The following is a 27,926-nucleotide window of genomic DNA, read 5'->3' on the forward strand; positions in this document are numbered from 1 at the left end:
AGACAGACACACAATGGCTGGAGGGAGAGTGTGAGAGAGACACTGGGGGGAGGGAGAGACAATGGCTGGAGGGAGAGACAATGGCTGGAGGGAGAGAGAGACACTGGCGGGAGGGAGTCAGACACACAATGGCTGGAGGGAGAGTGTGAGAGAGACACTGGGGGGAGGGAGAGACAATGGCTGGAGGGAGAGTGAGAGTGAGAGACACTGGGGGGAGGGAAAGAGAGAGTGGGGGAGGGAGGGTGAGACACTGAGGGGAGGGAGAGGGAGTGAGAAATACAGGGAGAGGGAGAGACTGGGAGAGGAGTGTGAGACTGGAAGAGGGCAGAGAGGTCCTGATGAGGCGGGTAGAGAGAGATTAATAATACAGCATAAATGGGGACACTATTAGACAAATACCATAATATTTATTTTTAAGTGATGTAATTTGTGTTATAAATCCTTTTTTTGTAGACGCGTGGCGGGGGCGTTACAAAGCTGGTTCGCCCTTATTGGCTGAACCAGCTCACGTGCGCTGACGTCATGTGATTTTGATTACATCAGGCAGGGGGGGGCCCGAGAAATTTCATGGATGAAAAGGGGGTCTCGGCATAAAAAGTTTGCTCACCCCTGATATAGCAACCATCCACAGTAGTGATTTCATCATTTAACCACTACTAGATGCTAAAATAAAAAACAGACCAGTAACAAAAATTATTTTTATTGTCACACAAGTTAACAGTTTCATATTTGGTTAGCAATACAAACTTCTTCAAAATCAAGCACAATTTTAATTCATATACAAGTTTGTCGGTTCAGATGACTCATCCTTAGCAATTGTTCCCATGTCCGTTAAAAGAAATAGCACCAAAAACCACCACATCCAATCACAGAATCGACATGTCCTCCATTAATTATGAAGATTAATATTCCAAATAATTTCCCCGATTGTAAAAAAAAAATCCCAGAGTTTGTCCCGCAATAATTTAATCTCGCTAATTACAACATGAAACAAATGCTAACCTTTGTATTTCAACATCTATAGAGAAACGGTCAGCTTTAAAATATTTTACCAAATTGATTTTATGTAGCATATTAAAAAGCATAAAAAATAGTAAGGCAAACTGGAATCAGGACAACAACTAAAAAAGGAGTCACCTTTATATTTGGCTACACACAATTCAATACACTTAAGGTTGTAATGCCCCATATACTTTATCAAAGTAAGAAATCACAGTGATTGGAAATTTGAAAATACTTTTAACTCAATTCAGTATGTGCCTCACAGAATTTGATTTCAGTGCCACACACAAAGGACACAGTGGGTGATACAAGTACAAAGTTAATAGGGTCATCAGCACACAATGCAAACATATACAGCCAAATGACACTCATGTACTGTAAAGGATTACTGGACTAACTTACAATACCAGTGTTTCAAAACAGATATTGCTTGCATTTCAGGTTAACACCTTGTTGATGTCATTTAAACCGTAAAACTAGCCAACAAATTTAAAAACAAAAATAAAATAAACTTGGACTTATCTACACTACAGTCTTTTTTACCCATCACAGCCCAGTCCTGAGCCAATAAGTTAAGATACAGTCTACATTACATACATCAGGATTTCTTTAAAGATGAATGCACACAACTCCGATTAATGGAGAAAAAAAAATTAAATGGCTCGGAACATACTTTCTTTTGCATATCCAATGGGGATCAAACCATTATAAACCCATAAGCAGACATGCCTACACAGAAAAGGAGTTAATAGAGCAACAACTCAAGCCTTACCTAAATATCTAGTCCTATGATAATTTCATTGTGTAACTCACAGTCTTTTAATTAGTCAATCGTCCTATTATCTGGAGAGATCTACATTAAAAATAAAGTGACTTCAGCACATATTGCGATCCCTACATCTAGCATGCCAGGATACTCCCAATGAAAAGCCATGCAAATATAAAGAATATTACATCTACATGGGTAGACTAACATCCCAGCATAACTTCACATTTCCTCATCTAGAAATAGTTCGGCAATCTTCTATAATATTGCAAAGTTGAAAATACTTCCTCTTTCAGTGTTGCAGCCTTTGTAAAGGCAAACTACACGTGAGAAATAAAAGCACACGGTAAGTGCATGATCGTATTAAAGCACGCGGCATGAATAGGATGCTTAGAGACGTGTGAAGGTCTTCGCATGTATTGCAAAACTTTTTGCCAGATCAAGGTCCATTTTGCAACCAGTGATGGTCCAACAATCACCAGTTTGTAAATGTCAGCGAATGTTTCGCACATCTCTAATGCAGATTAGCACACACCTATATATTTCTATGCTTGTTCCAAAGGATCAGGCTTCCATTTACCATGCTGGAATCCATAGTGTATCATTTTATATCAACGTCACTTCAGAAAACATAAGCTCAGTTTTATTTTCAAATAAAGCAATTTTACAATACACTGGTCTCAATAGAGCAACAATTAACATACCATGGAGGTACAATAGTACAATATTGCTACATATTTGTGGTTTGACTCTCAAACACAATAGACACATTGGGTAACACTTCTATAATTAAGTTATAGTATCCTTCACATATTACAAAATTACTGGTTAGATGCACATAAATATGGCCCTTACATTTTGTATTATTGAACCAATCAGAGTTGTAATAAAGATAGAAGATGGTACTGTGATAGCCAAACAAGCTTTTGTAATAGGGGGGTGGAGAGGGAAGATACCTTTGATGGCTCACTGTGTTGAGCACACATCTTCAGGACCACATATAAAAGTGCCTGCTGAGTGATCCTGAAAGGTTACTTTTTGAGGCGACAATCCCACTTTTTCTTTTTAACATACTGTGTTTGACATTGTGGCTTGCTTTTGGCTCGTGGAGGCAGTTTGGTATCCCCAGCAGGGAACATTAAACCAGGTAAATATCTTGGGGGAAAGAATTCTGCACCAGAGGACCCCCTGACCAACAGTTCCTTCCCTAAACTGAATTCCTCTTATTCAGCTTCCTCTTCTAATTTCCACACAGAGGTGGCCTGCTCAGCCATGGTGTTCGCCTGATGAGTGCAGAAGGTATACCTGGGCCACAATTTACCCCTTTCTTGGTTGCTGTAATCTCAGGTCTGTGCTTCGCTAACTCAATGGCATGCTACCATTTGCACCGTGTTAACAATACAAATTTTAATGCAAATGAACCACCAGGAGAAATTGATAAATAAAATTAGCTTTGTGAATATGGTATTTCAAGTCCGAACCATAAATAAACAACCGTCTAATTAGATATTGATTACTCCAATATCTTAATTCTTAAACAAACAAAAACAAGAATGCTTGACTATCGTGACAGTCCTATATTAAAGTGAAGCCACAATTAACGGTGATTTTTTGTCAACGTTAATACTGATGTCAAATTTAACGAATATTGAAAATATTCATATAAGGAATTAATGCAAGGATTAGTAATAGCATACTGTATATGTAAACTACAATCAAATTGATTATGTGAAATAATAAAGTTAACTAAATAAACAGAAATATTGGATATACATTTATAATTCCATAACATACATTAAGTACATATTTTAGATTTAGGAGGCTATAACTAAATGGTTTAATCAATTTTCATGTATCCCATCTGGTTTTAGTGTCAAATTTCTCAATCCACTACATTTCCTTTAGTCCATTTTAATATTTTGACATTACGACCAGCGTAAATATTTTGTTCCCCATTGCATATTTGAATGTATTATTTTTTTGTGTGTTCCGATATACATTCTTTCAACTTTGATCATGCCAACGTAAAAGGTTAGCGTGTAAACCACACCTTCTGTATTGCAATTGAATCTTTGCTATAATACATGTTACAAACTGAAACTACTATTATCCTCTCACACAAAGTAGAATTAAAGACCACCACCATTCTAGAACTAGAATTAAACCACAAACTTAAAAACCACAATGGTAACAAGAACTGCTAGTGCAAAATAAATGTACTTCTGGGAAAACAGCACTAACAAAAAAACAATTCTGTGATAGTAAGTTATTAACACCAAACTATATTACTACTTTAACCCAGATATATCTTAACTTCAGTTCTTTCCCGTCATCGGTACGCTACTTACTGTATCTGTAAATAAAGACACTGATGAAATGATGGACTATTTGCTGTGGTGTGCAGCTATTGTAAGGAAAAGCAACACAGATAAGGTGTGTGGAAGTCATCATAGATTTCAACCGTTATCTCCGTGTTACACAGCTCCAAAAGAGTCGACTTAAAGTACTCTTCATCCTGCCACTGGGATCCAACTATTCTAAACGACTAGAACACAGGATCATGCCCACCCAAATGCCACAGCCATCAGTGATGGCTTACAAGGCACACGCACATACCTTCACTACCAGGGGGCCAGTAACACATCAGCATTGCAGGCCTCACTAGCAGTGGAACAGTTAAATTGGAAGGTAATGGCAGAAATCAGCCACACTTATTTCAGGGGCAAGGGGGAGGGACGACGACACGACATCCTTGGCCCTCTGATTAGTTTGGGTAATCTACTATTCCATATCACGCTTACACGTTAGAAAGCCACATTAATAATATTTATACTCCGTTATGAAGAGAGTTAAGAATAGTTAACCATAGTGTAGTTGCCACACACAAAAAACGCCACAATTAGAAAAATCATCACAATGACATTACATCAATCACAAGCACTGGGCAAGTGCTTTCCTAGAAGTCAGTGGGTACAACTGAAGATGCGATTTGTTACAACAATTCTCCATAAGACAAGACTTGTATAGTTTAAGTTTTGTAGCTGGCATTCAGCAGACACTACTCACTGCCGACAGTCCCTTTGTGTCTTTGCTTCTATTGGCTGGAGATCAAATCCTTCAGCTTCCTAAAGGGGATCGACGATACATACCTCAAATGAATATATACAGTAGCCAATATTAATTAAATCGTCAACACTATTCATTCATAAATACACACAACACATTGTGTTTCGTTTAGCTTTTAAAAATATAATTAGTTTCCTAATAAACTGAGTCTCTAACTTCATCGTGCTTGCACCAAAATCATAGTCACTAGATAACTTTCCTCGATAACGCATCAATTCACAACGGCCAATGCATTAGAATAGTAAATCGTACCATGCAACAAGAACGGAAACCTTACATTTTATCTAATGGCTCACTCCAAACATTCACAGGTAAGACATGATTGTCCAAGCCACAGGATAAGACCAATAAGGGCAATTATTTAACACACACACACACACACACACACATACACACACACACACCTTATACTGTATGTGCAAAAAGCTTTGTGCTGAAAAGAAAATGCAGGAAAGAGTTTGCACTGAACTAAAAAACCCTAAAGGACTTTCCCAAATGAACCAGTAAAATAACTTTGGTAATGTAGTTGGCTTTATGAAAACACATATCAGCCTAAGCCTAGTGTAATCTGCATTGACCTTTTACTGCTTTCCTGAGTAATTGTTTCTGCCAAACTTTCCTAATCAAATGTAATAAGTAATAAAACAGTATATTAATTCCCTAAAATAGATTGATACAATAAATATGGAATGTATTTCCCTTTAAATTAAAAGTACCTCACAAAGAAACTAATTTTGATTAAAAGTGCATACTATATTAAAGTTATTAGTGCCCAAAAGTGGATAAAAAAAAAAGTCTCAGAACTCCTGAGTGATACCACCTAATAACATGCATTACAATATTTATACGTCATATTCCTATGCTATCAATACCTTTACGTATCAATTAACTCCAAAGCAGCAATCCCCCAAAATTATTTGTACGCTTACATGAACCAGGGGATCCCCTAGAGCGGATCTGTGATATGCCGATCTCCAGAGCAACCCCCAGCTTCCAACAAAAAGGAATGGGGTTTTAAAAAAATACAAATATGTTAAAACAGTCGCCAGGGTCAAAAATAGCAAGCAGACGTTGTGACTTTTGATTGGTTGCTGGAGCCATTGTGTGTCCTCTAGGCAAGTATTCTTGCTAGGTGGACAAATCAGTCAGAATCCAGGGGATCGGCAGGTCAGCTCTGGTGGAGCCCTGTATAGGCAAGCTTAAAATAAAAAGGCGACCAGACGGGACAATGTACTAAGCTCTAAATATACAGTACTATGGGAAATGTTTACTCTTTATTTCAGCCAAGTATTCTAATTCCTACGGTTTCTGTACTAATTTCATGCAACCCACAGAACTGGGGCAGTCTCAAGCCATTTGTGTGGTAGAAACTATGGTGACAATACTTCAAGAAAATAATATATAGTATTTTTGGTTAAATATGAAGCCTTGTACATTAGTGAAAAATGGAGCATACATTCCTAATGGTCAAGAACTATTTAAGCATTTAGCAATTCCACTCATCATCTGTGGCACATAAATTAATGTTAGGATAAATTGTATTGAAGCGATGCAGCAAGAACATGCAGTACGTTTAACAAAATGTAGTCATTACGTGAATGAAACATCGATTCCAAGCTCTATATGTGATAAATTAGAAATGCTGTATATGATGCGTTGGACATATGTATAACATATTTTTGTATATGCGTTTCCTTTTCATGGCAAACATTTTCCATTGTAACTTGTACCCCCCCCTTATGTTGCCAGACTTCTGAACCCATTGCAGTGCAACTTGCCCTAGGCCCCTAACACAGGGGAGCGCAAACTTTTTCTGCTGCGCCCCCCTGTCTCTCTGCCCCCGGCTCTCGCGCCCCCCTGCCTTCCTTCAGACGCGTCAGATGACGCTGCGTGGGCGTGTGACGTCAGGTCACATGGTGCCGCGGCGTCTATTGACGCCGCGTTGCCATGGCGACGCAACACAGACGGCTGAATCCCGGTAAGTAAACAGTTGCAGGGGCCTCACGCGATCCCCCGGCATTTAATTTAAATGCCTGGGGGAAGAGCGCGGGGCCTCTGCAACTGCCCGCGCCCCCCCAGCACAATCTCCCGCCCCCCCTGGGGGTCGCGCCCCCCACTTTGCGCACCGCTGCCCTAACAGATTGGAGGCATTGCAGTTACTTGAAACTCTGAACATGCTCATCCTGGTGCTCTCTTTTGCACTCTTCACTATTTGTGTTCATCTTCTCATCGACCCAGCAGGTCTTCCCAGGACACAGCTCCTGCAAAGCCCTTTCCACATCCTCTTGCTTCACCGCGTTGCTTAAGGAGGTTTTTGGCAATGTAATTTGCAAAGCACACCACAAAGCCGTGCGAGCCTTCCGGGTAGAAGAGACCATCTCCTTAATGGCAGCTGCCAAAGCAAGAACATCTAAGGAAGAAGAAAAATACATGAAATGGTTACAGATTACATACAAGAGTTCCTTTCTCACTCCATTGTGAAACACTTAGGATTATAGAAATTGATTAACATTCGAACATTCATAGGTGACATTTGCGAAATGAACGCTCATTTATTTGCTCATGAATGCATAGTGCCCGAGGAACCCTTGCATTTTTTGTACTTTACAAGGCTGTAAACTCTGCATTGCTTAATATTGGACTACAGCATGTTGCATGCCACGGTTTGAGGATGACTGCACAATAATGCTTCTGAGGCTGACCGTAAGGATCGGGGAGCCGAGCCGCACTCCCAACTTACCTCCGCTCTCGCCGCTGATACGCACACCGCTACGTCGGGGACTGCTCTGCGGGCAACTCGCGCGCACACGCTGCCCCAGGCTTTATGCCTCCATGGAGGATTTGTGCGGCGCGTTTGGCGCACACAGATTCCTCCTCAGAAAAGTACCAGGAATCCTCTTCCCACCTGATTCACCCATCTCATTCCTTGCTGCTGACGCACCTCCATGCTGCAGGTTTCTCATTATTTGCTCCCTCCTACTTATGCTCAGCTGCCCCACTGGCAAATTGGCTGAGCATAATTCAATGTTCCATTGTGTTCATTGCTTCCTAGCCTCGCAGTCTTGTCTTGTTTGCAGCTCTCTGTCATTGACTCGGCTGTTTTGGACTCCTGACCCCAGTTAACAACGACAATCCGCCCCTCTCCAACCCTGACCTCGGCATCCGTACAACGACCATTCTCCTCTCTCCAACCCGGACCCCGGCTAAATCTGCAACGATCCATACCTCTCCACCCCAGACCCCGGCAAGTATATCGACTCTCTATCTCTCCAACCCCGACCCGGCTACCTTGACCAACCTACATTCCAGACGCGCCCACGCAGCTGTGGGTGGTGTTTATATCCATCTCCACCTCGGCCATGCCTTGTTTGCGGTGAGCACATCGTGACACTGACATCACCTGCATGTTAGCTTCTTTCCACTATATATTGGCCCAGTTACACAAATGATCAAAATGTTTTGAGTGTTTACCAAAACTGGAAAGTTGTTTAGAGCCCATTTAGAACTTTTGCAATGTATTACAAGTCTATGACACCACAGCCTTTAAAGCTGCTGTATCTTGTAGGACCACAGTAAACCAAAAAGGTTTACATTACTTTTCCTATTGTTTTAGGTCTGAAGCGCTTATTCCCACTATGTGTTATAATATTATGTCACGTGTATTACTACTGTAAAGCGCCATGTACATGGACGCCACTATGTAAAGATATACATATATTACATGGATGAAATAGTAGTGATGGACACCTATAAAGTGTTTTACATTTATTTTAGTTTGTATCTTTGCATGTTGAACAAGAGTTTGCACAGACAAAAGCCCCCATTACCATCATTGTCCCTCTGACATACAGTAAGAGTCTAGGCTACAGAAAACACTATTGACTAGCACACTCCCACTGAATACTCCCTGAATGGAAATCATGTTTTTTTCTGAGAAAATAAAGCAGACAAACCTTTGCTTTATAAGGCATGTGTTTTAGGTAATAATTACATTCTTGATTGTCTCACACCAATTTTGTAAACCAAAGATAGCACCTTCTAACTGCATAGTGGAACTTTGCCAACTATTTGTCTGCAATGAAAACGTCAATACTCACCCTTCTCGTTATTATACCGAGGTGCTCCCTGTTTTTGCCGATTAGCAACATTAACAATCTCATCCCTGCGTCGTGCTTGTGTCACGTGTATGGCTTCCAAATGGTGCTCCAGGGCAAGAGATATATTGGCATGAAGAGCAGAACCGCGGAGTCTTTCCATTATTTTGGCCAATGAGAGAGCCTAGCAAAACAAACATAATAAGTACAGCTTTAAAGGGTTTCCTAATGCAATATATTAAAAAGGAGAACAGAATTAAAGGGAGATGTCTGAAATGTGGACACCGGAGTCGGCCAGCTGGAAACATCAAGTTGGTAATGCACCGAAGGCTCTTCCATTGTCCTGTGTCTCAGTGCAGTAAGAGTAGAAGGGTGAAGACTAAATAGAACCTGGTAGCCAGCTCTGTAATAATCTCCAAATATGAAGAGAAATGACTACTTCCATGCTTGTTATTACTAGGTGTTCCTATGGCAAAGGGTAACAGAAAATTACATTTATGGCATTATAATTATCTAAAACTATAAAGGAGTCCAATCATAGTGAGATAAATACCAAAAAGGTAACAATTGCTCAAAACTTATTATTGTATTTAGACAAATACATAATCACACAATGGAGCAAAACTCCTGAAGCACATACAGGCATATGAAGATTGCTGTATTTTCAATAATGTCACAAATAAAATAAAAAAATCTGAAAAATGTGTAAGTATATATAAATGGGATTTAAAAAAAAAAATAACAATCTATAGATTGACACCATAGAGGAGACTGAATGTGTCAGGAAACCGCACAGCTGTTTGTTGAGAGACTACTATTGGAGTATCATTCCCAAATTATATATGTTCTATATTAACAATATTGTATTCCCTATTACTTTACCTTATTAGGACTCATGTATGAACTACTTTTTCTCTAATATTGCCTCAATCTGTAGATAATTATGATCAAACTTCTATACCCCATTATGTATGGTCTTGGATGGACATGTACACCAAAATTCAGAATCCCCATACAGTCCAGCATGTTTTTTGTACAGTTAAGAATTTTTACAACAATCACAGTTAAAACAGTAACAATGAATTACTTGACTTATAAGTTAATACCATTTGTTCAGACTTTAAAAAGAAATTCTTCCCTGAAGAGGTGCCTTTTTAAGGTTGAGAAGACTGTTGCAAAATGCGTTTATCAGAATTTAGATACTGGAAAGTGCTTTTATCTTTGTCACATGATTATCCCTATTGCACCTCAAACGCCTTCAATTATTTTCTTTGGCTGTAGACCAACACATTGTTTAATTCAGAATGAAATGTAGGGCAACTGTGCATAAGTGACCTAACTTTTATTGCAGCCTTTATTTCTTAACCCACAAACAAAATACCTCTACTTACTCTAGCTTGCTCTCTTAACTGATCAACAATTAAACGGTCAACTCTGGATGGATTTGGAGGAAGCCGGGACACTGTTGAATTGTAAGAGCTGGACACACGATTCCCTGGAAAGCTTCTAGCAAGCTCAGCTTCAGTCTAAATAAAAAAAAATAAAAAATGTAAATTAAAAGATGTACATTTTTCCATTAAATGATAATATACATGCACACTTCATTCTGGGGGGAAAAAACCCCATAAGATTAAAACCCGGTCAAGATGCCACCAGAATACTGGACAATAATTTAAAATGTTGTGCTAGGGAACTAGTCGCTTTGCTGCTGAGGCCTTTCAAGGGGAGCACCAGCTGGAGGTTATAATAAACATGGTGTAGGTCAAATGTACATTGCACAGAGGAACCCGATCTTAAATTATCAGTTTCTCCTGGGCCAAAGCAATCTAATAGCAATGGCATGTTATATACATTGGAAGTTTCCAAAGAAATTATCATTTCTTTTTTTTTTTTTTTTAAACCAACACCCTGCAATGCAATCTGGTACCATGGAAACGCTCCATTTTTTTTATTTTATTTTTTACCTAATCTCTTTATGACAGTTTGTTTTTAAATCAAGGTACATTTTCAGTCTTTGCTCTGTAAAGTAATTAGGAGGCTCTTAATATCAGATTTGACTACAAATAGAGAGGTCTGGTTCAAAATACCAATAGTACTCCAAATGAATCGAGCATACTATCAATTTCTAGAATCTACAAATAATGGTTCACTTTTAAATTACAGGGAAGGACTCTGGGTAACAAGCACATGATCACATTTAACGGTGTCTTTTTTTTTGCTGCCTATGCATTTTAAACATGGACATTTCCCACTGTCTCTCCATTATACAGCATAAACGCTGATCTCCAGGTCTTTACCCAGAATGCGGATATGCCCATTATTCTTTGTATGTGACTATTGGGTGAAACTGGTTTTCTGGACCTTTAAAAGACACGTATACTCTTGATTTCTTTACATTTAATTGTGGGAGAGGTCAGGAGGTCCTGTTACTTCAATACCCCACATAACGGGTTTGAAATAATAAATTCTCTGACGTATTAGCCGTTTAGGGTGTTTCTTGCCTTTTTCCTTTCTCTCTCTAGAAACCTCCATTGTTCACAGCATTCTTCAAGCCGAACGTGAAGTTCGTTGGCAGGTCCACTGCGATTTCGTGGAGGCCTATAACCGTTGAATGGTGTCGGGAAAGCAAAGTATGTTGTGGGAATGTCACCACAAAACAGATCACTTATGAAGGGATTGAGGTGGTTTAAGTCTTCATAGTGAAACAGGTCGACTAGGTCAGAGAATGGAAATGGTGGAGGTGGAAAAGCAATGCTGGTTGGCGGAGAAAAAGCTTGTGGGCTAAATGAAAAATTCTGGTTTTGCTTGAAGTCGGACATCAACGAGAAAGGTGGCAGAAAAGAGGCATTGATAAAGTCAGACATGTTTCCAACATTTGGGTCTTGATTCTGCCGGAACAGGTTATATTGCTGTTGTCTGATATTTTCCTGTTGAAAATTCCAGTTTCTTCTCCCTCTTCTATCACCATTACTGTTATTCTGCAGGCTGTGTTTTTTGGACAGCTTGTGATACTTTTCAGAGGTATTATTTAGAGGTGCCCATGGAGGTGGGAAACCAGGAGGCATTTTCCGATAAGTTCCTTCCTTACTAGGAGGGCAGTGGGCAAAAGATTTACCTGGTTTCTGGTTTTCAATAAAACTGGAAAACGCCATTCTACCAGGAGCACCGTTTTGTGCATGTCCCTCTTTCATTGAAGAGGGTACAGGAGATGCATGTGAGAAGTAAGGGGGCTGAGATAAAGAGTGATATGGTGGAGATCCATCTGCCACACTAGAGCTTGCAGGAGATGGAAGTGGGATTGTTGCCAATTGTTTCTGTGTTCCCAGTGCATCACTATCTAACCATTTGTTCCCATTACAAGAAGTGTGAAAGGTCTTATTATGATGGATATTGTTAACAGGAGAATCATATTCATGACACTTCGTAAAATGCTCCTTTCGGCTATAGTGATTTATGTTTTCATATTCAAAATTCCCTACTTTTGGGAAGCTACTGTAACCGTTTTCTGCTCCGTTATTGTATTGTTTACGGTGTACGGCAGTAGGAAATCCATGCTCTTTAGACAACTGTTGATCATAGTTGTAGGTTGATGGTCTGATACTACCCAAAGATGCAGAGTCATTGTATGTTTTAAGACACTTTTCTTTACCCCAAGCATCTCTTGAACAGGGAGAGCAATTGCTTTGATTGAAGGTATTATTTTTCATGAGCTTTCCCCTTCCTCGGTCAGCTTTCCACAATGGTGTCTGAAAATCAGAGCAATCTTCTGCGTGCTGAGAATCTTTGCTGAAATTGACACTGTTTGTTCCATAGTCCTTACACTTCAATTTCCTGTAATCTCCAATGGATTGGTTAGGTCCTTCACCATGGATTGCCACGTCTTCTTGATGAAAGACTGAATTCAGCTTTAAAGCCGGATTCTCAATGTACAGGTCTTTGAGGAAGTCTTCCAGCTGTGGATTACAAGCATCAGAATGAGATGTCCAAGAGTCCAGTAGACCGAGATCTTTAAATCCTCTTTGAAGGCTCTCCATGTCAGGTAACTTTCTCCGTTGGTCTTTATACGTTTGGGTACCAATCACATTTGGCAAGTCACCATTTTCTAGAAGGGTGCTGGGAAGATGTTCAGAGAATTCTCTATTGTCACCAATATCTGAAGCCCATAATGGAGGAAACAATCTAGATAGTGAATCCCTGAAACAGATAAACAAAAATAACTTACTACAAAAAGGTTTTGTCGATTATATACATGAACATGGTTTTAGAAAACCTTAATATTCTCCAAGACTTCTAAATTTGTCGAGTGTTTTTACAATCATTACATGATTAATTTGATAAACGTCAAAATAGATTTTTTGTTTTTTAAACTGAGTGTTTCCGTAATAACAGATTGCTTCGTTTTAGGGGCTTATTCATAAAGTTCTGTTATGGGTTAAAGCAGCGGTTGTCAACTCCAGTACTCAAGCCCCCCTCCCCCCCCCCCCCCCCCCCAGGGACAGGTTTTCAGGATATGCCCGTTTCAGCACAGGTGTCTCAGTTGAAGTTAAAAGTGTTCTTTTTTTTTTTTCAAATACAAATTCAGAGAATTACACAAGGTTTCATAGAGTATCCTGTATTTTAATAAACACTTAAAAGACGAATATATGCTCAAAAAAATTGAGAACGGTCTGACAATGCATGGTCATTGTAGCCAGCATCCAGGCGTTCAACTCCTACAGTACATATACTTGTGCACCCTTGTTCGAAGCTCTGCCCCTCAGTGACACAATGCAGTCACCCATAGTTGTCCTCTGTTCAAGACGCAATGGGTTTCATTGTGGTATGCGACTTCAGGTAATCGTGTATGGAGTAATTGGTGACTAAATATAGCATCCTGGACACAATAATAACCGCTTAGAGTTCCATAACCAAGTAAAAATTAATATAAATCGATGCTTAAAAATGGAGCAATTCACTCCAAAAAAAAAAAAATCCCCACACACAGAATTGGAATTGGGAGGTCGTCTAGAACAGTTTTCTGCTCTGGGGACCCAGGGGCGCCTGAGATTTTTACTGCTGAAGTAACTGGTCCTGGTTTTTTTTTTTAAAGGGGGATTTAATTGGCCATCCAATAGGAAGATGCAACTGATGTGGTCTTCACCGGTAATTATTTCAGAAACAAAGGGGGTCCCCAGAGCTGAAAAAAAGTGGCATTTGGCTCCATTGATACACCTGGTTTAAAAAAACAAAACAAAAAAACAAACACGATTAGGAGGAATTGTTCCTTTAAGCCTTTGATCGAAGACGGGCCAAACCATTGATCCTACAATAAGTCCTTCACAAGCGGCACAAGCTTGTTTGTATGGATTTTCTGGAAATTGTACAGCAGAACCTTCTGCTGGTTTACAGAGCAACACACTAACATTTTATATATCTCAAAATTAAGTGAATAAAACCAGACCTATAGAATATATTTTATAAAATAGCAGCAACATCTACATTTTCATTGAGACCTGTTGCTAGAAGTTATACTGTATATTATGGTTCACATGTGGTTTGCAAGTCAAATACTTTTTAGATCGGGATGGTCACATTCCCTTTATTGAAAAATAATTTCTTCTCAGTAGCATAAACTTAATTCTTATGCATAATTATTTTTTTTATAAACCAAGAGATTTTTATTTACAGACATGTGGGCGGCCATGGGGAACAGATTTGTCCTAATTTAAGATTACCTATTTATGGGATACTGGGAAGACCTATTTTTCTGGAACAGTAATGTGATGTCTCAAATCGGAAGCGGACCCGCAGGACTGAGGTAGGGATGCAAATAAACCGACCATAGCCCACGGACAGTCATGTAAGAGTATCCGTAGTCGGTAAGCAGACAGGGGTCAGAGCTGACGGCAGTGTTGCAAAATCCAGGAGACGGGCAGGTCAGGGCAGGCAGAAAGCAACGAGATCGGGGTCACAGTCCGGGGTCAGCAACAGGGGAATCAACACAGCCAAAAGGGTATAGTGTGACTGCAAAGACCAACAAGAGCTGCAAACGTTAGAACTTTGCTCGGCGACTCCCACTAGGAACTGCAGCCATATATAGCAGGCTGCCAGTAACCAAAATGGCCACAGTGAGCAGAAAGGGCAGGTGAGTTGGAAAACCCGAACCGCCGCAAAACCCGCCACGGATCGAGCCGAATCCTTACAAGTAATCCCTTTGGAGTAGATCTGGTGCTCTATGGTAATTTCATTGCCAAATTTAGAATAGAGATATAACTAGCTTTTAAATGTTAATTCCAATCAGGTCTTTTTTCTTTTTAACCTATTAACATTCCCCCTGTCTCAAACATTGTGGGTATTTTATGGTTTGGTGTAGATTTTAAAATAGGAACAGACATTTAGCATAAAGTCAAAGCTTGTAACAATTATTTAGATGCATCAAGCAATCAGAATGGAAAAAAAGGGGAAACATTGATGATCAACTACAGTAGCTGCAATGGATGGATCTAAGTAGTATATGGATAATCCTAGTGATAAGCAGTGGGTGCAAAACTGTTAATTGATGAGTGAATACCAGAAAAAAAAAAAGTGTACACAATTAAAACATATAACACTGTAATTGAAGTGTAACAGGGACTTCTCTCTGTTTAAACTGCCTCAAAATATTCTGAGGAATCTAGCAGGGAGCTAGTTAATTGCAGCCAGGCAATTAGCCAGGCTCCACCTGGCTAATCAGAGCTCTAGAACAGCCTCCTGTGAGAAACTGCTACAGAGATTCCTTAGCACAAGTGTGCTCACACAGGAGAGCAGAGACTCCTTAGCACACAACTGGGCTTACATGAGGAGAAGATGATATCTTGAGCACTAAGGCTGTGCTGATAAGATACACGAAGAACAGACTTATCTTCCTGGAAGTGGCTGGATTGCAACACCTGCATCTGGAGGAACCGGACACGCCGCACCAGCACAGCCAGATAAGACTTTCTTATATATTTCTCCCAGATAAATATATTATGTTTTTCGACAGGGAACTAGTCTATCCAGCCAGTCAAAGATAGTTAGGGCATGTATTGTCTATTTAGTCTCCAAAGTGGAGTAGGTGTTTGTTTATTTTGTTTTTGTATGCTGTAGAGTTTAAAGGAACAGGCACAATAAAACCATGTTTTAATTTCACCCAAATTGGTCTCCATTAGCATACCTCTGCACACATCTCTTACATGGAGTATAAACCGTTATTAAAAACTCTGTATCCTGGTTTTGGTGGTGATATTGGCAGTCAAAGATGAAATAATGATGTGTCAACACATAGTGTAATAGGTCCAGAACTATTGTGCTTCCCAAATCTAAGTTTCTGGTGGATAGAAAATGTGCACATGTTGGGAGGCCATTGTCATGCCTAATGCTGGTGTATAACGACTACATCAAGAGTTGCAAGGAACGTCTCAGAGGGGACAGCAATGCCACAAAGTCTGTTCAGAATATCTATTGTGTCCTGACCGTGAGATGGTAGACTTGTCGATATACACACTGCTGCCTTTAGTGACTAAGTTATTGCCAGAGAATGGCTCATCCGGGAGGGGATGCGATTGGTTCTTATGTATTTTCGGGAGACTGTAAAAAGTTGCGATGGTTGAAGACTTGAGAAGCATAAATTCCTATTCCTGCCTGGTGATAACATCGTCTAGTCCTCTTTGTAGAATGATGACTAATTATTTCTTGTCATGTGATGTGGGACTGCTGTCAAGAGTGTTATAGCACGGTTTGTCACCTAATCCGAATAGGCTCTTATTTTCTGAGACATAGGAGTCCGCGTCTTGAATGACAATGTTACCGGCTTTGGTCGGACGTTTCAGTGCTTGATATTAAAGCTTTGAGTCGCTCTCAGAGTGAGTCTCTCGCTCGCTCTCAGAGTGAGACTCTCTCCGAGTCTTTCACCGAGTCTCTCACATCAATACAATTCACACAGTGATAAGTAATTAGTTAAGTTGCAGATCGATCGGCGAAGATTCGGCTTGGGGGTTCACTAAATGTGCATTTATAAGTCATGACTGTCTCTAATGACTTTAGAGTGTGTGTATAGCAACAAGGTACTATGCAGCTTTGTCACATCTATCATCTCTTATGTGTCGACATACTGTAATTATTTCATCTTTGACGGTCAGTATTACCACCAGACCCAAGGTATAGTGTTTTTAATTACTGTTTATACTTTAGTGATGTTTTAATTTATGCATGAAATTTTATATTTTATAAGGGTGGTGTGCAATAAAATGAGTTCTCTGGCAGGGTACACTTCTCTGTACCTTCCATTTTTTTTATGGTATTCACAAAGCAATCACCATTTAAAATGGTTGCAAAATAGTCCTCATCCCATATGGGCAATTTAATCAAAATTGGTCTTTTTAGACAAATCATCACTGGTACTTCCACACAAAGGAAAAAAAAAAAAGGTAAAAATGGTCATCGCAAAACCTTGGTCAAAAACTCATAACCAAGGATTAATACCTATGCAACGAGCAAAAAAATACTTACACGGACAAATTAATATGGAAACTACTAACTTTTTATAAATAGTCATATCATATTAAAAACATTACGTGGCCCTGAGGAATATTAAGTTGTGTTCCTATCAAGATGTCACTTATCTGACACTTTTTATGTTGAAGCTAGGTGTCAATTTGTAGCACGAATTAAAGCCACAAAAGGGTAAGGAAATTACAAATATGGCAACGTGTGTAAATATACACAACGGCAGATAGTGTCTTCCCACTGCTATACAAGAAAAGGATTTAAGTTAAGGATTTATAAATTGCGGTGGATTCCAGTATATAGGAGGAATCTTCCTTCCAAAACACATTTATTTGTACATAAAAGGAACACACCACAAAAAATTAAAAATTAAATTTTCCGAAAAAGGCTTCTCATGCCATGGTGTACGAAAACATTGAGATGTGGCAGAGACCAGTTACATAAAGTTTATGGGTCTAGAAAATCACATTTCTATGCAAGCAGGAAACTTTCTGGATTTTTTAATTAGATACCATAGGATGTAGATATATATTACGTGCTTTAGGTCGAATGTTATTAAATTCATTGTTTTCTTTTTTCTAGATTGTGCATACATTTTTAAATGTACATTATGCCCTTTGTATACATTTTAAATGGTTTAATCTTCCATATTTATTTCTTTACTTTATTTAATCCATTTATTTCCCCTCACCAATTACACCATACACTACCCCCGAAGTCAGATGCAGCGATAAAACGGCATTGCAGAGGAAGACTGTGTGTGAGGTTATCAAGTTAACAATGGGCAGAGCTTCCAACTAAGGCATGCGAGAGTCCACAGGGAAGCCAGGTAAGGAGCTGGACGCCAGGCCACTGGCAGCTATGCCCATACACTGATGTATATGGTCTTTTTATACTTGTGAGCGCATGTATGCATCTTTTACACATTTGTAATAAAAATACAGGTTACACTATGAAAGTGTGCATTTCTCTGCGTTAGTGTTCTACGATGGAGATTTGCTTTGTCTCATGAAGCAGCAGAGGTTCTTTGTGTCTTTAACCTAAGGGCTGTTCTATACAGCATGCGGCCGTGCGTTCCTATGAGAACGCGCATGCACCTGCCGCATGCTTTTCATGTATATAGAGCCGGGAGCTGCAGCTTAGTGTATATGTGTGTGTGTGTATGTGTGCGTGTATGTGCATGTGTGTGCGAGTGAAAGTAAGTCCTAGATAGATTTTTTTAAAGAAAAAAAAAAAGTTTAATAAATATATATTTTTTTGTTTTACAATCCTTGACACACACACACACACTGACACACACACACTGACACACACACACACACACACACACACACACACAGCGGCGCGAAAAGATGAATTTCTTCATCTTTGCCGCTGTCTGTCGGCTCCCCTCTCCCTGCCGTGCGCGCGGCCCTTCTATAGAAAGGCTGACTAACGTCAGCCAACTGAAATTCCGCGCGCGCGGTGTAGCACGCGCCCGGCACTATAGAACGTGCCTAAGCCACTTTTTCTGGACTTTTGTATTTGTAAACCAACATACATATGTGGATTCATATTCTGAATTTCACTTTAACCTGTTTAAGACCATCACATTAGCAGCTTTCTAAACAGTGGTTACATAATCGTTATTTTGATTATTCACTTTATAGTGAAAATTTGAATGTAACAAATCATACATTTCCCACCTGTTCTGCTATTTTTTTCACCTCATCTTTGTTTGACCGCGACTATGGGGCCATAACTACCAGATATGGTTATAAGTACCTACATACAAATGTCCTGCACTCATCAATATATTTAAGTAAATGCATCCTAGATTATGTAAACCTCAATAGCTCAGGTGCTACTCTAATCTCTAAAGATTATCAACATTGTATTAGAACACCAAGAAACCAAGACTTTATAAACAATATTTACACTATAGACAATTTCCATCATAGAAACCACCTCCATGAAACAAGGACACATTTAAAAATAACTTTAACCGTTCATCAAAACCAACATCCTACAGACAAAAGTGAAAACAAGGTAAGTGAGGAGCCAGAGAGAAATATAATAATGAGATTTCTCTCCATTCCACATGGGTAACTCTAGGTCCTGGATTAACAGCATGGATCACAAATCAAGCATGACATACACATGCTGAAACAATGCGTGGGCTAAAAGCCACAAATAGTGCACAGAAATATATAATTGCAAGTCATGGAAGGCAAGCGTTTAGCATCAGGCCCCTTAAAATCAGTACGGTTACAGAGTCTCTCGTTGTATTTAACAGAAATAGACATTGTATCAGTAGCTAGATAGCATAGCCCACTCTTCATATGATATGACCCAATGCATAGGTTTTTGTTCCCGATACTCAGTCGCGATCTGTTATTGTAACTGCATGTCTTCTCAACCCAACAAGTCTCTTCATGACCCTGAAGAAGACAAAGATGGCAAAACACAAGTTGGTTTGAGAAGACATATGTGGCGGTGGTTTCTATAATGGAAATGATGTGTATAATAAATATAATTTCTTTGGTGTGCATCTGTTTATAAGAGTCTTGGTTTCTTAGTGCTGTATTTCAAATGGTTATAAATACAAAAGGACTCAGCAAATTTTTTTATTTTTTTTTTAAAGAGGAATGAAAAATGAAAAAGTAAGGGAAAATAGCATAGGGCTAAACAAACATTGAGCAGTGACATCACTACACCTGCTGTCACGCGCAAGGTTGGCGGAGATTGAAGCAGAACTGTGAATACAACTTAAGAGACATCGCCCGAGATGCCGTTCTCACTGCGAGATAAGGGGTTTAATTTGCCACATATTAAGGGCACAATCAGAATCTGTTTTTTTAATTATTGTTGTTACTCTATTCCCCAACTGAGTATTTCTTGATACTGTAAAGAAAAAAGAAAAAGAAAACAGCGCAAAAAAACCTCATGGTGTAGTATTTAGAATAAATTTATAAAGTAAAAGGTGATTATTGCACGTACATCAATAAAAGCATATATCAGCAAGACATGTTTTGGACATGTTACCACTCGCGGGAACAGCTGGGTGCGGGCTGGTGTGTATCTGGATCGTCCTCCGGTCTTTGGTATACAGCTCAGCAGTGGGTATATGTCTCCTTGGGGAACGCGCGTTCCTTTATTTTCGTTTTCAGTATCCCATTGCGGCTATACTGCACTGCATATATCTCATATACGGTTTATGGGACTTCCACTCCTTCCAATATTGAATGCGGAGAGACGCGAGTGATAGACGGGCGCCGTCTGATGACGTCAGAGTTATCGCGGACTAATCCGGAACGGACTGGGAAAACATCACGGCTGAGCTGACGGCTGCTGCAGGGAGATCCCTCAAGGAGGTTTGAACTTCCCGCCGAGCGGCCTACTAGAGACCGGAGATCATTATTTCCGAGCAGACGGACACTGCGGGGAGATTCCCCAAGGAGACATATACCCACTGCTGAGCTGTATACCAAAGACCGGAGGACGATCCAGATACACACCAGCCCGCATCCAGCTGTTCCCGCGAGTGGTAACATGTCTAAAACATGTCTTGCTGATATATGCTTTTATTGATGTACGTGCAATAATCACCTTTTACTTTATAAATTTATTCTAAATACTACACCATGAGGTTTTTTTGCGCTGTTTTCTTTTTCTTTTTTCTGTACTAGTTGGATTGCTGAGCCATCCCCTAAGAACAGCAGCATAAAACCTCCCTATACCAAGGTTATATTTATTTTGATCACAATATCACATATTCCTTATTTACCACTTATGAGCGCAATATCTGTTTGTTTCACTTTGATACTGTAAAGGATGATTCCTTTTCAGATGTCTATGCATATATACCACTTATATTACAGGTCACCCTACGGGAGCTTGCACTTCTTTTGTTTCTCAGTATTAAATTGGACCTGGTCAGGGTCCAGCTGCAACTATTCCACAAGAGCTTTAATGAAGATTTTTTTTTCACCTAATTCATCCAATATATTGTCTATTACTTTTTGAATCCTATTTTTGGAACTATTTATTCTGCATACGGCTAAGGCCCCGCTGCCTCAGACCACGAGCCCGCACTGCAGACAGGCGGCGCGTGGAGAGGCACTTGACCGCTATCTGCGGTCTCTAGGGAGCGGGAGCTGGAGTGGGGGGCGTGGCCAAAACGGGTCGGGTGGGCACGGCAATGATGTCGGGGGGCGGAGCCATCACTGTGTGTCAGGGGGTTCCCTCCCCCGCCTCGTCTGTGGGAGGGAGCAGGGGGGCTCCCTTGGTGCTGCAGCTGCTTTCCCCGCTCCCCAAAGCCTCCTCTCCTCATTGCCAGGGGTTCCCTCCCCCTCGTGCATCTGCTATGAGGAGAGAGTCTGTGGGAGGGAGCAGGGGGGCGGGGCTATCACACTGCCGGAGTGTGTCTCGGCTCACACAGAGGAGAGAGACTGTGGGAGGGAGCAGGGGGGCTCCCTTGGTGCTGCAGCTGCTTTCCCCGCTCCCCAAAGCCTCCTCTCCTCATTGCCAGGGGTTCCCTCCCCCTCGTGCATCTGCTATGAGGAGAGAGTCTGTGGGAGGGAGCAGGGGGGCGGGGCTATCACACTGCCGGAGTGTGTCTCGGCTCACACAGAGGAGAGAGACTGTGGGAGGGAGCAGGGGGGCTCCCTTGGTGCTGCAGCTGCTTTCCCCACTTCCCGAAGCCTCCCCTCCTTCTCTCCGAAGCCCTCCCCTCCTCCTCACCGAAGCCCTCCCCTCCTCCTCACCGAAGCCCCCCCCTCCTCATTGGCTCACAGCCACACCACGTGACGCGTCGCTGCTTGGGATTACAATTCTCTTGCATCCCCTGGCAGCTGACGCGTCACAGCGTGTAGTGAGCCGTGCAGGGAGGAGGGACTGGGACCTGCTTGGGAGGACACCATCAGATGGTGAGAAGCGCGCACGCGGCCGCGCGACGCAGCGGGACCAAAGCCTTACACTTATTCTTTTAATCTTTTTTTATTTTATACTTTTTCCAATTTGCTCGCACCGTTTTTTTATTACAACTTTTTATAGTTTATTGGGACTTTCTTTTATTTATCCCATCAGATCTTTTCAGACTTAAGGCTTTTTTTTTTTTACACTATCACGCTATACCTTTCACCAACTAACACAATTTTAAGTTAAAAAAAAAAAAATAATAATAAAAAAAAATTATTTAATACCATTCAATTAGGGTACTATTGAGATTCACTTTGGAAATACTTGCTCAAATACCAGCACATTTAGGAGTTAGTGCCGACTCTGATTGTTTTTTTTAAGAAGTTGATTACATTGTTAAGTATGTTTTGTAGCAACAGTAGGGGGGGACTTCCCTTGAAATGCCATGGAGCCAAATGGATTTTAACAAGTACTAGCTGAGAGACCCGGCGTTGCCCGGGATGTAAATGCGTAATAGGTAGTATTATTTATAAATTGTGGAACAATAGGTGACTGTTTGTTGTAAAGGTTGGATAATAATATTGAAAAGAAAGATGGAAGAAATTGTAATACGATGTTGTATAAAAATGGTTTATTGTAACTACACCACAGTACAATGTATATTTTGGTGCCATAAGTGATGTAAAAATGTGAGGCGTGTGTCCTGCTAGGGTGTGAGGCGGCAGGTGGCGCGTGGGTTGTGAGTGCTGTCTGAGTGTGGGTCCTGCTAGGGTGTGAGGCGGCGGGTGGCGCGTGGGTTGTGAGTGCTGTCTGCGAGTGGGTGTCCTGCTAGGGTGTGAGGCGGCGGGTGGCGCGTGGGTTGTGAGTGCTGTCTGTGAGTGGGGGTCATGCTAGGGTGTGAGGCGGCGGGTGGCGCGTGGGTTGTGAGTGCTGTCTGTGAGTGGGGGTCCTGCTAGGGTGTGAGGCGGCGGGTGGCGCGTGGGTTGTGAGTGCTGTGTGTGAGTGGGGGTCCTGCTAGGGTGTGAGGCGGTGGGTCAGTGATGTCGGTGCGTAGGGGCGGGAGGCAGCAGGTGTGTGTGGCGGCAGGTATGTGTCGAGTGTGACGGGTGTCTGTTGAGTGCATGCAGCGGCTGTGAGGCGGTGGGTGAAAGGCAGAGGCGGCCGGAGTAAGGGCGGGTGAAAGGCAGAGGCGGGGGTGGGGAGGCGGTAAGGCGGGCAGGAAGGTTAAGGGCGGCGGGAAGGGGAGGAGGGGGTGGAGGAGGGGGGCAAGGGGTGGAGGAGGGGGGCAAGGGGTGGAGGAGGGGGGAAGGGTTAGAGGAGGGGGGGGAAGGGTTAGAGGAGGGGGGGGAAGGGTTAGAGGAGGGGGGGGAAGGGTTAGAGGAGGGGGGGAAGGGGTGGAAGTGTGGGAGGGGAAGGGAGGGGAAAGGGGTGGAGGGGAGGGGGGTGGAGGGGAGGAGATATATAGTAGATTATACACAGTGAAATTGTTAGGAAAACATATTTTATTGTAAGGAACAGCTGAGTTTCAGTGGTAGGTGTTGTCATACAGTGTGTGAGGTAGCGGGAGTGACATTGGTGGCATGCTGTTTGACTGTAGTCCGCGGCGTCGCGGTCCGGTTGCGGAGGGAGATGTGTGAGGTGCAGGAGATGTCAGGCGTGCTGGTTGTTCCGCGGGAGGTAGAGTGTGTGAGGTAGCGGGATAGCGGGAGTGACATCGGTGGCATGGTGTGTGGTGTGTGTGAGAGCATGTGTGTGTGTTGCTGGTGTGTGATGGCGTGTGTGTGTGTATGAGGCATGTTGTGTGTGTGACGTGTGTAAGTGCGTGTTGTTGGTCATACACATGTTAAAAATGGCATGTTTTTGAGTGTAGTGTGTGGCATAGAATGACAGGATGTTTGCGTGTGTGTGTGTGTGTGTGTATGAGGGGGTTTTGTGTGGGTGAGTGTTGTGTACATTATACAGACAGTAAAATAGTTAGGAAAACAAATTTTATTTCAACGAACATCTGATTTCCAGTGGTAGGTGTTGTCATACACTGTGTGAGGTAGCGGGATAGGGGGAGGAACATTGGTGGCATGGTGTGTGAGTGTAGGCCGCGGCCTCGCGGTCCGGTTGCGGTAGGGAGCTGTGTGAGGTGCAGGAGATGAGGCGTGCTGTGCGGTCCGCGGGAGCTACACTGTGTGAGGTAGCGGGATAGGGGGAGGGACATCGTTGCCATGGTGTGTGAGTGTAGGCCGCGGCCTCGCGGTCCGGTTGCGGTAGGGAGCTGTGTGAGGTGCAGGAGATGTGGCGTGCTGTGCGGTCCGCGGGAGCTACACTGTGTGAGGTAGCGGGATAGGGGGAGGGACATCGTTGCCATGGTGTGTGAGTGTAGGCCGCGGCCTCGCGGTCCGGTTGCGGTAGGGAGATGTGTGAGGTGCAGGAGATGTGAGGCGTGCTGTGCGGTCCGCGGGAGCTACACTGTGTGAGGTAGCGGGATAGGGGGAGGGACATTGGTGGCATGGTGTAGCGGGGTAGGGGGCCTCGCGGTCCGGTTGCGGTAGGGAGATGTGTGAGGTGCAGGAGATGTGAGGCGTGCTGTGCGGTTCGCGGGAGCTACACTGTGTGAGGTAGCGGGATAGGGGGAGGGACATTGGTGGCATGGTGTAGCGGGGTAGGGGGCCTCGCGGTCCGGTTGCGGAGGGAGATGTGTGAGGTGCAGGAGATGTGAGGCGTGCTGTGCGGTCCGCGGGAGCTACACTGTGTGAGGTAGCGGGATAGGGGGAGGGACATTGGTGGCATGGTGTAGCGGGGTAGGGGGCCTCGCGGTCCGGTTGCGGTAGGGAGCTGTGTGAGGTGCAGGAGATGTGAGGCGTGCTGTGCGGTCCGCGGGAGCTACACTGTGTGAGGTAGCGGGATAGGGGGAGGGACATTGGTGGCATGGTGTAGCGGGTTAGGGGGCCTCGCGGTCCGGTTGCGGTAGGGAGATGTGTGAGGTGCAGGAGATGTGAGGCGTGCTGTGCGGTTCGCGGGAGCTACACTGTGTGAGGTAGCGGGATAGGGGGAGGGACATTGGTGGCATGGTGTAGCGGGTTAGGGGGCCTCGCGGTCCGGTTGCGGTAGGGAGATGTGTGAGGTGCAGGAGATGTGAGGCGTGCTGTGCGGTTCGCGGGAGCTACACTGTGTGAGGTAGCGGGATAGGGGGAGGGACATCGTTGCCATGGTGTGTGAGTGGAGGCCGCGGCCTCGCGGTCCGGTTGCGGGAGGGAGATGTGTGGCGTGGAGGGGAGGGGGGGTTTGAAGAGGCAGTCTGCAGTGTTTGGTGTTGTGTGAATGTGTGTGTGTGCTGTGTTTGTGCGTTGTGTGTAGATTCTGTACCTCAGTGGTTCCCAAACTTTTTCGGTTCAAGGCTCCCCAAGGCAATCAGAATTTTTTCAAGGCTCCCCAAGGCGATCAGGATTTTTACGCGGCGCCCAAAGTAAAAACAAAGGTGTATATACATACCTAACAGTTGCAGTGCGCAGTTGGTGTCTCTCTCACACACTCTCTCTCTCACTCTCTCTCACTCTCTCTCTCTCAGACCTCTCTCTCTCTCTCAGACCTCTCTCTCTCTCTCAGACCTCACACTCTCTCTGACCTCCCTCTCACTCTCTCTCTCTGACCTCACTCTCTCTCTCTGACCTCACTCTCTCTCTCTGACCTCACTCTCTCTCTGACCTCACTCTCTCTCTCTGACCTCACTCTCTCTCTCTGACCTCACTCTCTCTCTCTGACCTCACTCTCTCTCTCTGACCTCACTCTCTCTCTCTGACCTCACTCTCTCTCTCTGACCTCACTCTCTCTCTCTGACCTCACTCTCTCTCTCTGACCTCACTCTCTCTCTCTGACCTCACTCTCTCTCTCTCTGACCTCACTCACTCTCTCTCTGACCTCACTCTCTCTCTGACCTCACTCTCTCTCTGACCTCACTCTCTCTCTCTCTCTGACCTCACTCTCTCTCTGACCTCACTCTCTCTCTCTCTCTGACCTCACTCTCTCTCTCTCTCTGACCTCACTCTCTCTCTCTCTCTGACCTCACTCTCTCTCTCTGACCTCACTCTCTCTCTCTGACCTCACTCTCTCTCTCTGACCTCACTCTCTCTCTGACCTCACTCTCTCTCTCTCTCTGACATCACTCTCTCTCTGACCTCACTCTCTCTCTCAGTCTCCCGGTGCTGCTCCTCCAGCGTGCGCGCCGGGCCTCCCTCTCTCAGCGTCGCTGAGCCGGGCTGAACAGATGCACAAAGCCCCTGCATCTGTAATCAGCGCTGCTATAGTTCCTCTGGCCTGGGACATAGTAAGCGCTTAGGTGCTGCTGCTCGCTCTTGCTTGCTGCCGCTCGCTCTACCAGGAGCTTTTCGCTGTCCTGGCAGAGGAGACAGCAAGCGCGCTTGGTAGGCGGGTATCACTGTGTGTGTTTGTCACTTGGTAGCTGTGTGTGTGTGTGTGTGTGTGTGTGTGTGTGTGTGTGTGTGTGTGTGTGTGTGTGTGTGTGTGTGTGTGTGTGTGTGTGTGTATTATATAATATTTAAAAAAAAAAAAAAGACATGTGAGAATAAATTATTTATTAACATTGTGCAACTTTGATAAATATATTCACACGCACACACCACACACACATCACACACATCCATATACACCACACATACATATATACACACACATATATATATATATATATATATATATATACATACATACATACATACACACACACCACACATACACATTTTATATATATATATATATATATATATATATATATATATATATATATATATATTACACACCACACATATATACATATATACACACACACACACACACACACACACCACACCACACATATATACACACACACCACACCCTGCAGCCCGTTTTTCACACACACACACACACACACACACACACACACACACACCCCCTGCAGCCCGTTTTTCACATACACACACACACACACCCTGCAGCCCGTTTTTCACACCCACCCTGCAGCCCGTTTTACACACACACACACACACACACACACACACACACACACACACACACACACACACACACACACACACACACACACACACACACACACACACACACACACACACACACACCTTGGTGCTGCTGCCTGGTGGCTCTGCAGTTGCAATGCCGGGCAGGCTGCAGCCCCATTGGATGGGAGCGGTCACGTGACCGCTCCTCTGCTTCCCCTCAGAGGTTTTTTTTTTTTTAAATGAGCTAGCAGCCCTTGTTTCCTGCTGCTGGCGGCCCTGATCGCGGCGCCCCTCTAGCCAAGCCGCGGCGCGCACAGTTTGGGAAACACTGCTGTACCTGATTCGGCAGTCTGTGGTAGCAGACGTGAAGGTTTTGATAGCTGTGAAGCGTGGCCCCAGAGCAGGTTGAGGATTAGAGGATTAGAGGATTAGGTGTTGCAAAAGCAAAGCGTGAGGGGTGGGACAGTGTGGAAGTATTAGGGCATTGGTGTTGGACGCAGGCCAATGAGAGGTGTGCGGGGGCGGGCA

The 27,926-nt window shown here is 43.0% G+C and overlaps 1 protein-coding gene across 2 annotated transcripts in view; it reads right to left on the bottom strand.

The window, feature by feature from the left end:
• Nucleotides 1-684: 684 nt before the first annotated feature.
• The window catches only part of LOC142487924 (uncharacterized), a 42,549-nt gene continuing 15,307 nt past the window's right edge, over nt 685-27,926 (bottom strand). For both annotated transcript variants that reach the window (XM_075588033.1, XM_075588032.1), the window contains exons 4-7: nt 11,490-13,182; nt 10,380-10,514; nt 8,992-9,172; nt 685-7,304 (exon numbers count right to left, since the gene is read on the bottom strand). In XM_075588033.1, coding sequence (XP_075444148.1) covers nt 7,051-7,304; nt 8,992-9,172; nt 10,380-10,514; nt 11,490-13,182 — 2,263 coding nt within the window. In that variant the 3' untranslated portion in view covers nt 685-7,050. The remainder of the gene's footprint in view (nt 7,305-8,991; nt 9,173-10,379; nt 10,515-11,489; nt 13,183-27,926) is intronic.

The sequence above is a fragment of the Ascaphus truei genome, chromosome 2 (genome assembly GCF_040206685.1).
Source record: "Ascaphus truei isolate aAscTru1 chromosome 2, aAscTru1.hap1, whole genome shotgun sequence".
Lineage (NCBI taxonomy): Eukaryota > Metazoa > Chordata > Amphibia > Anura > Ascaphidae > Ascaphus > Ascaphus truei.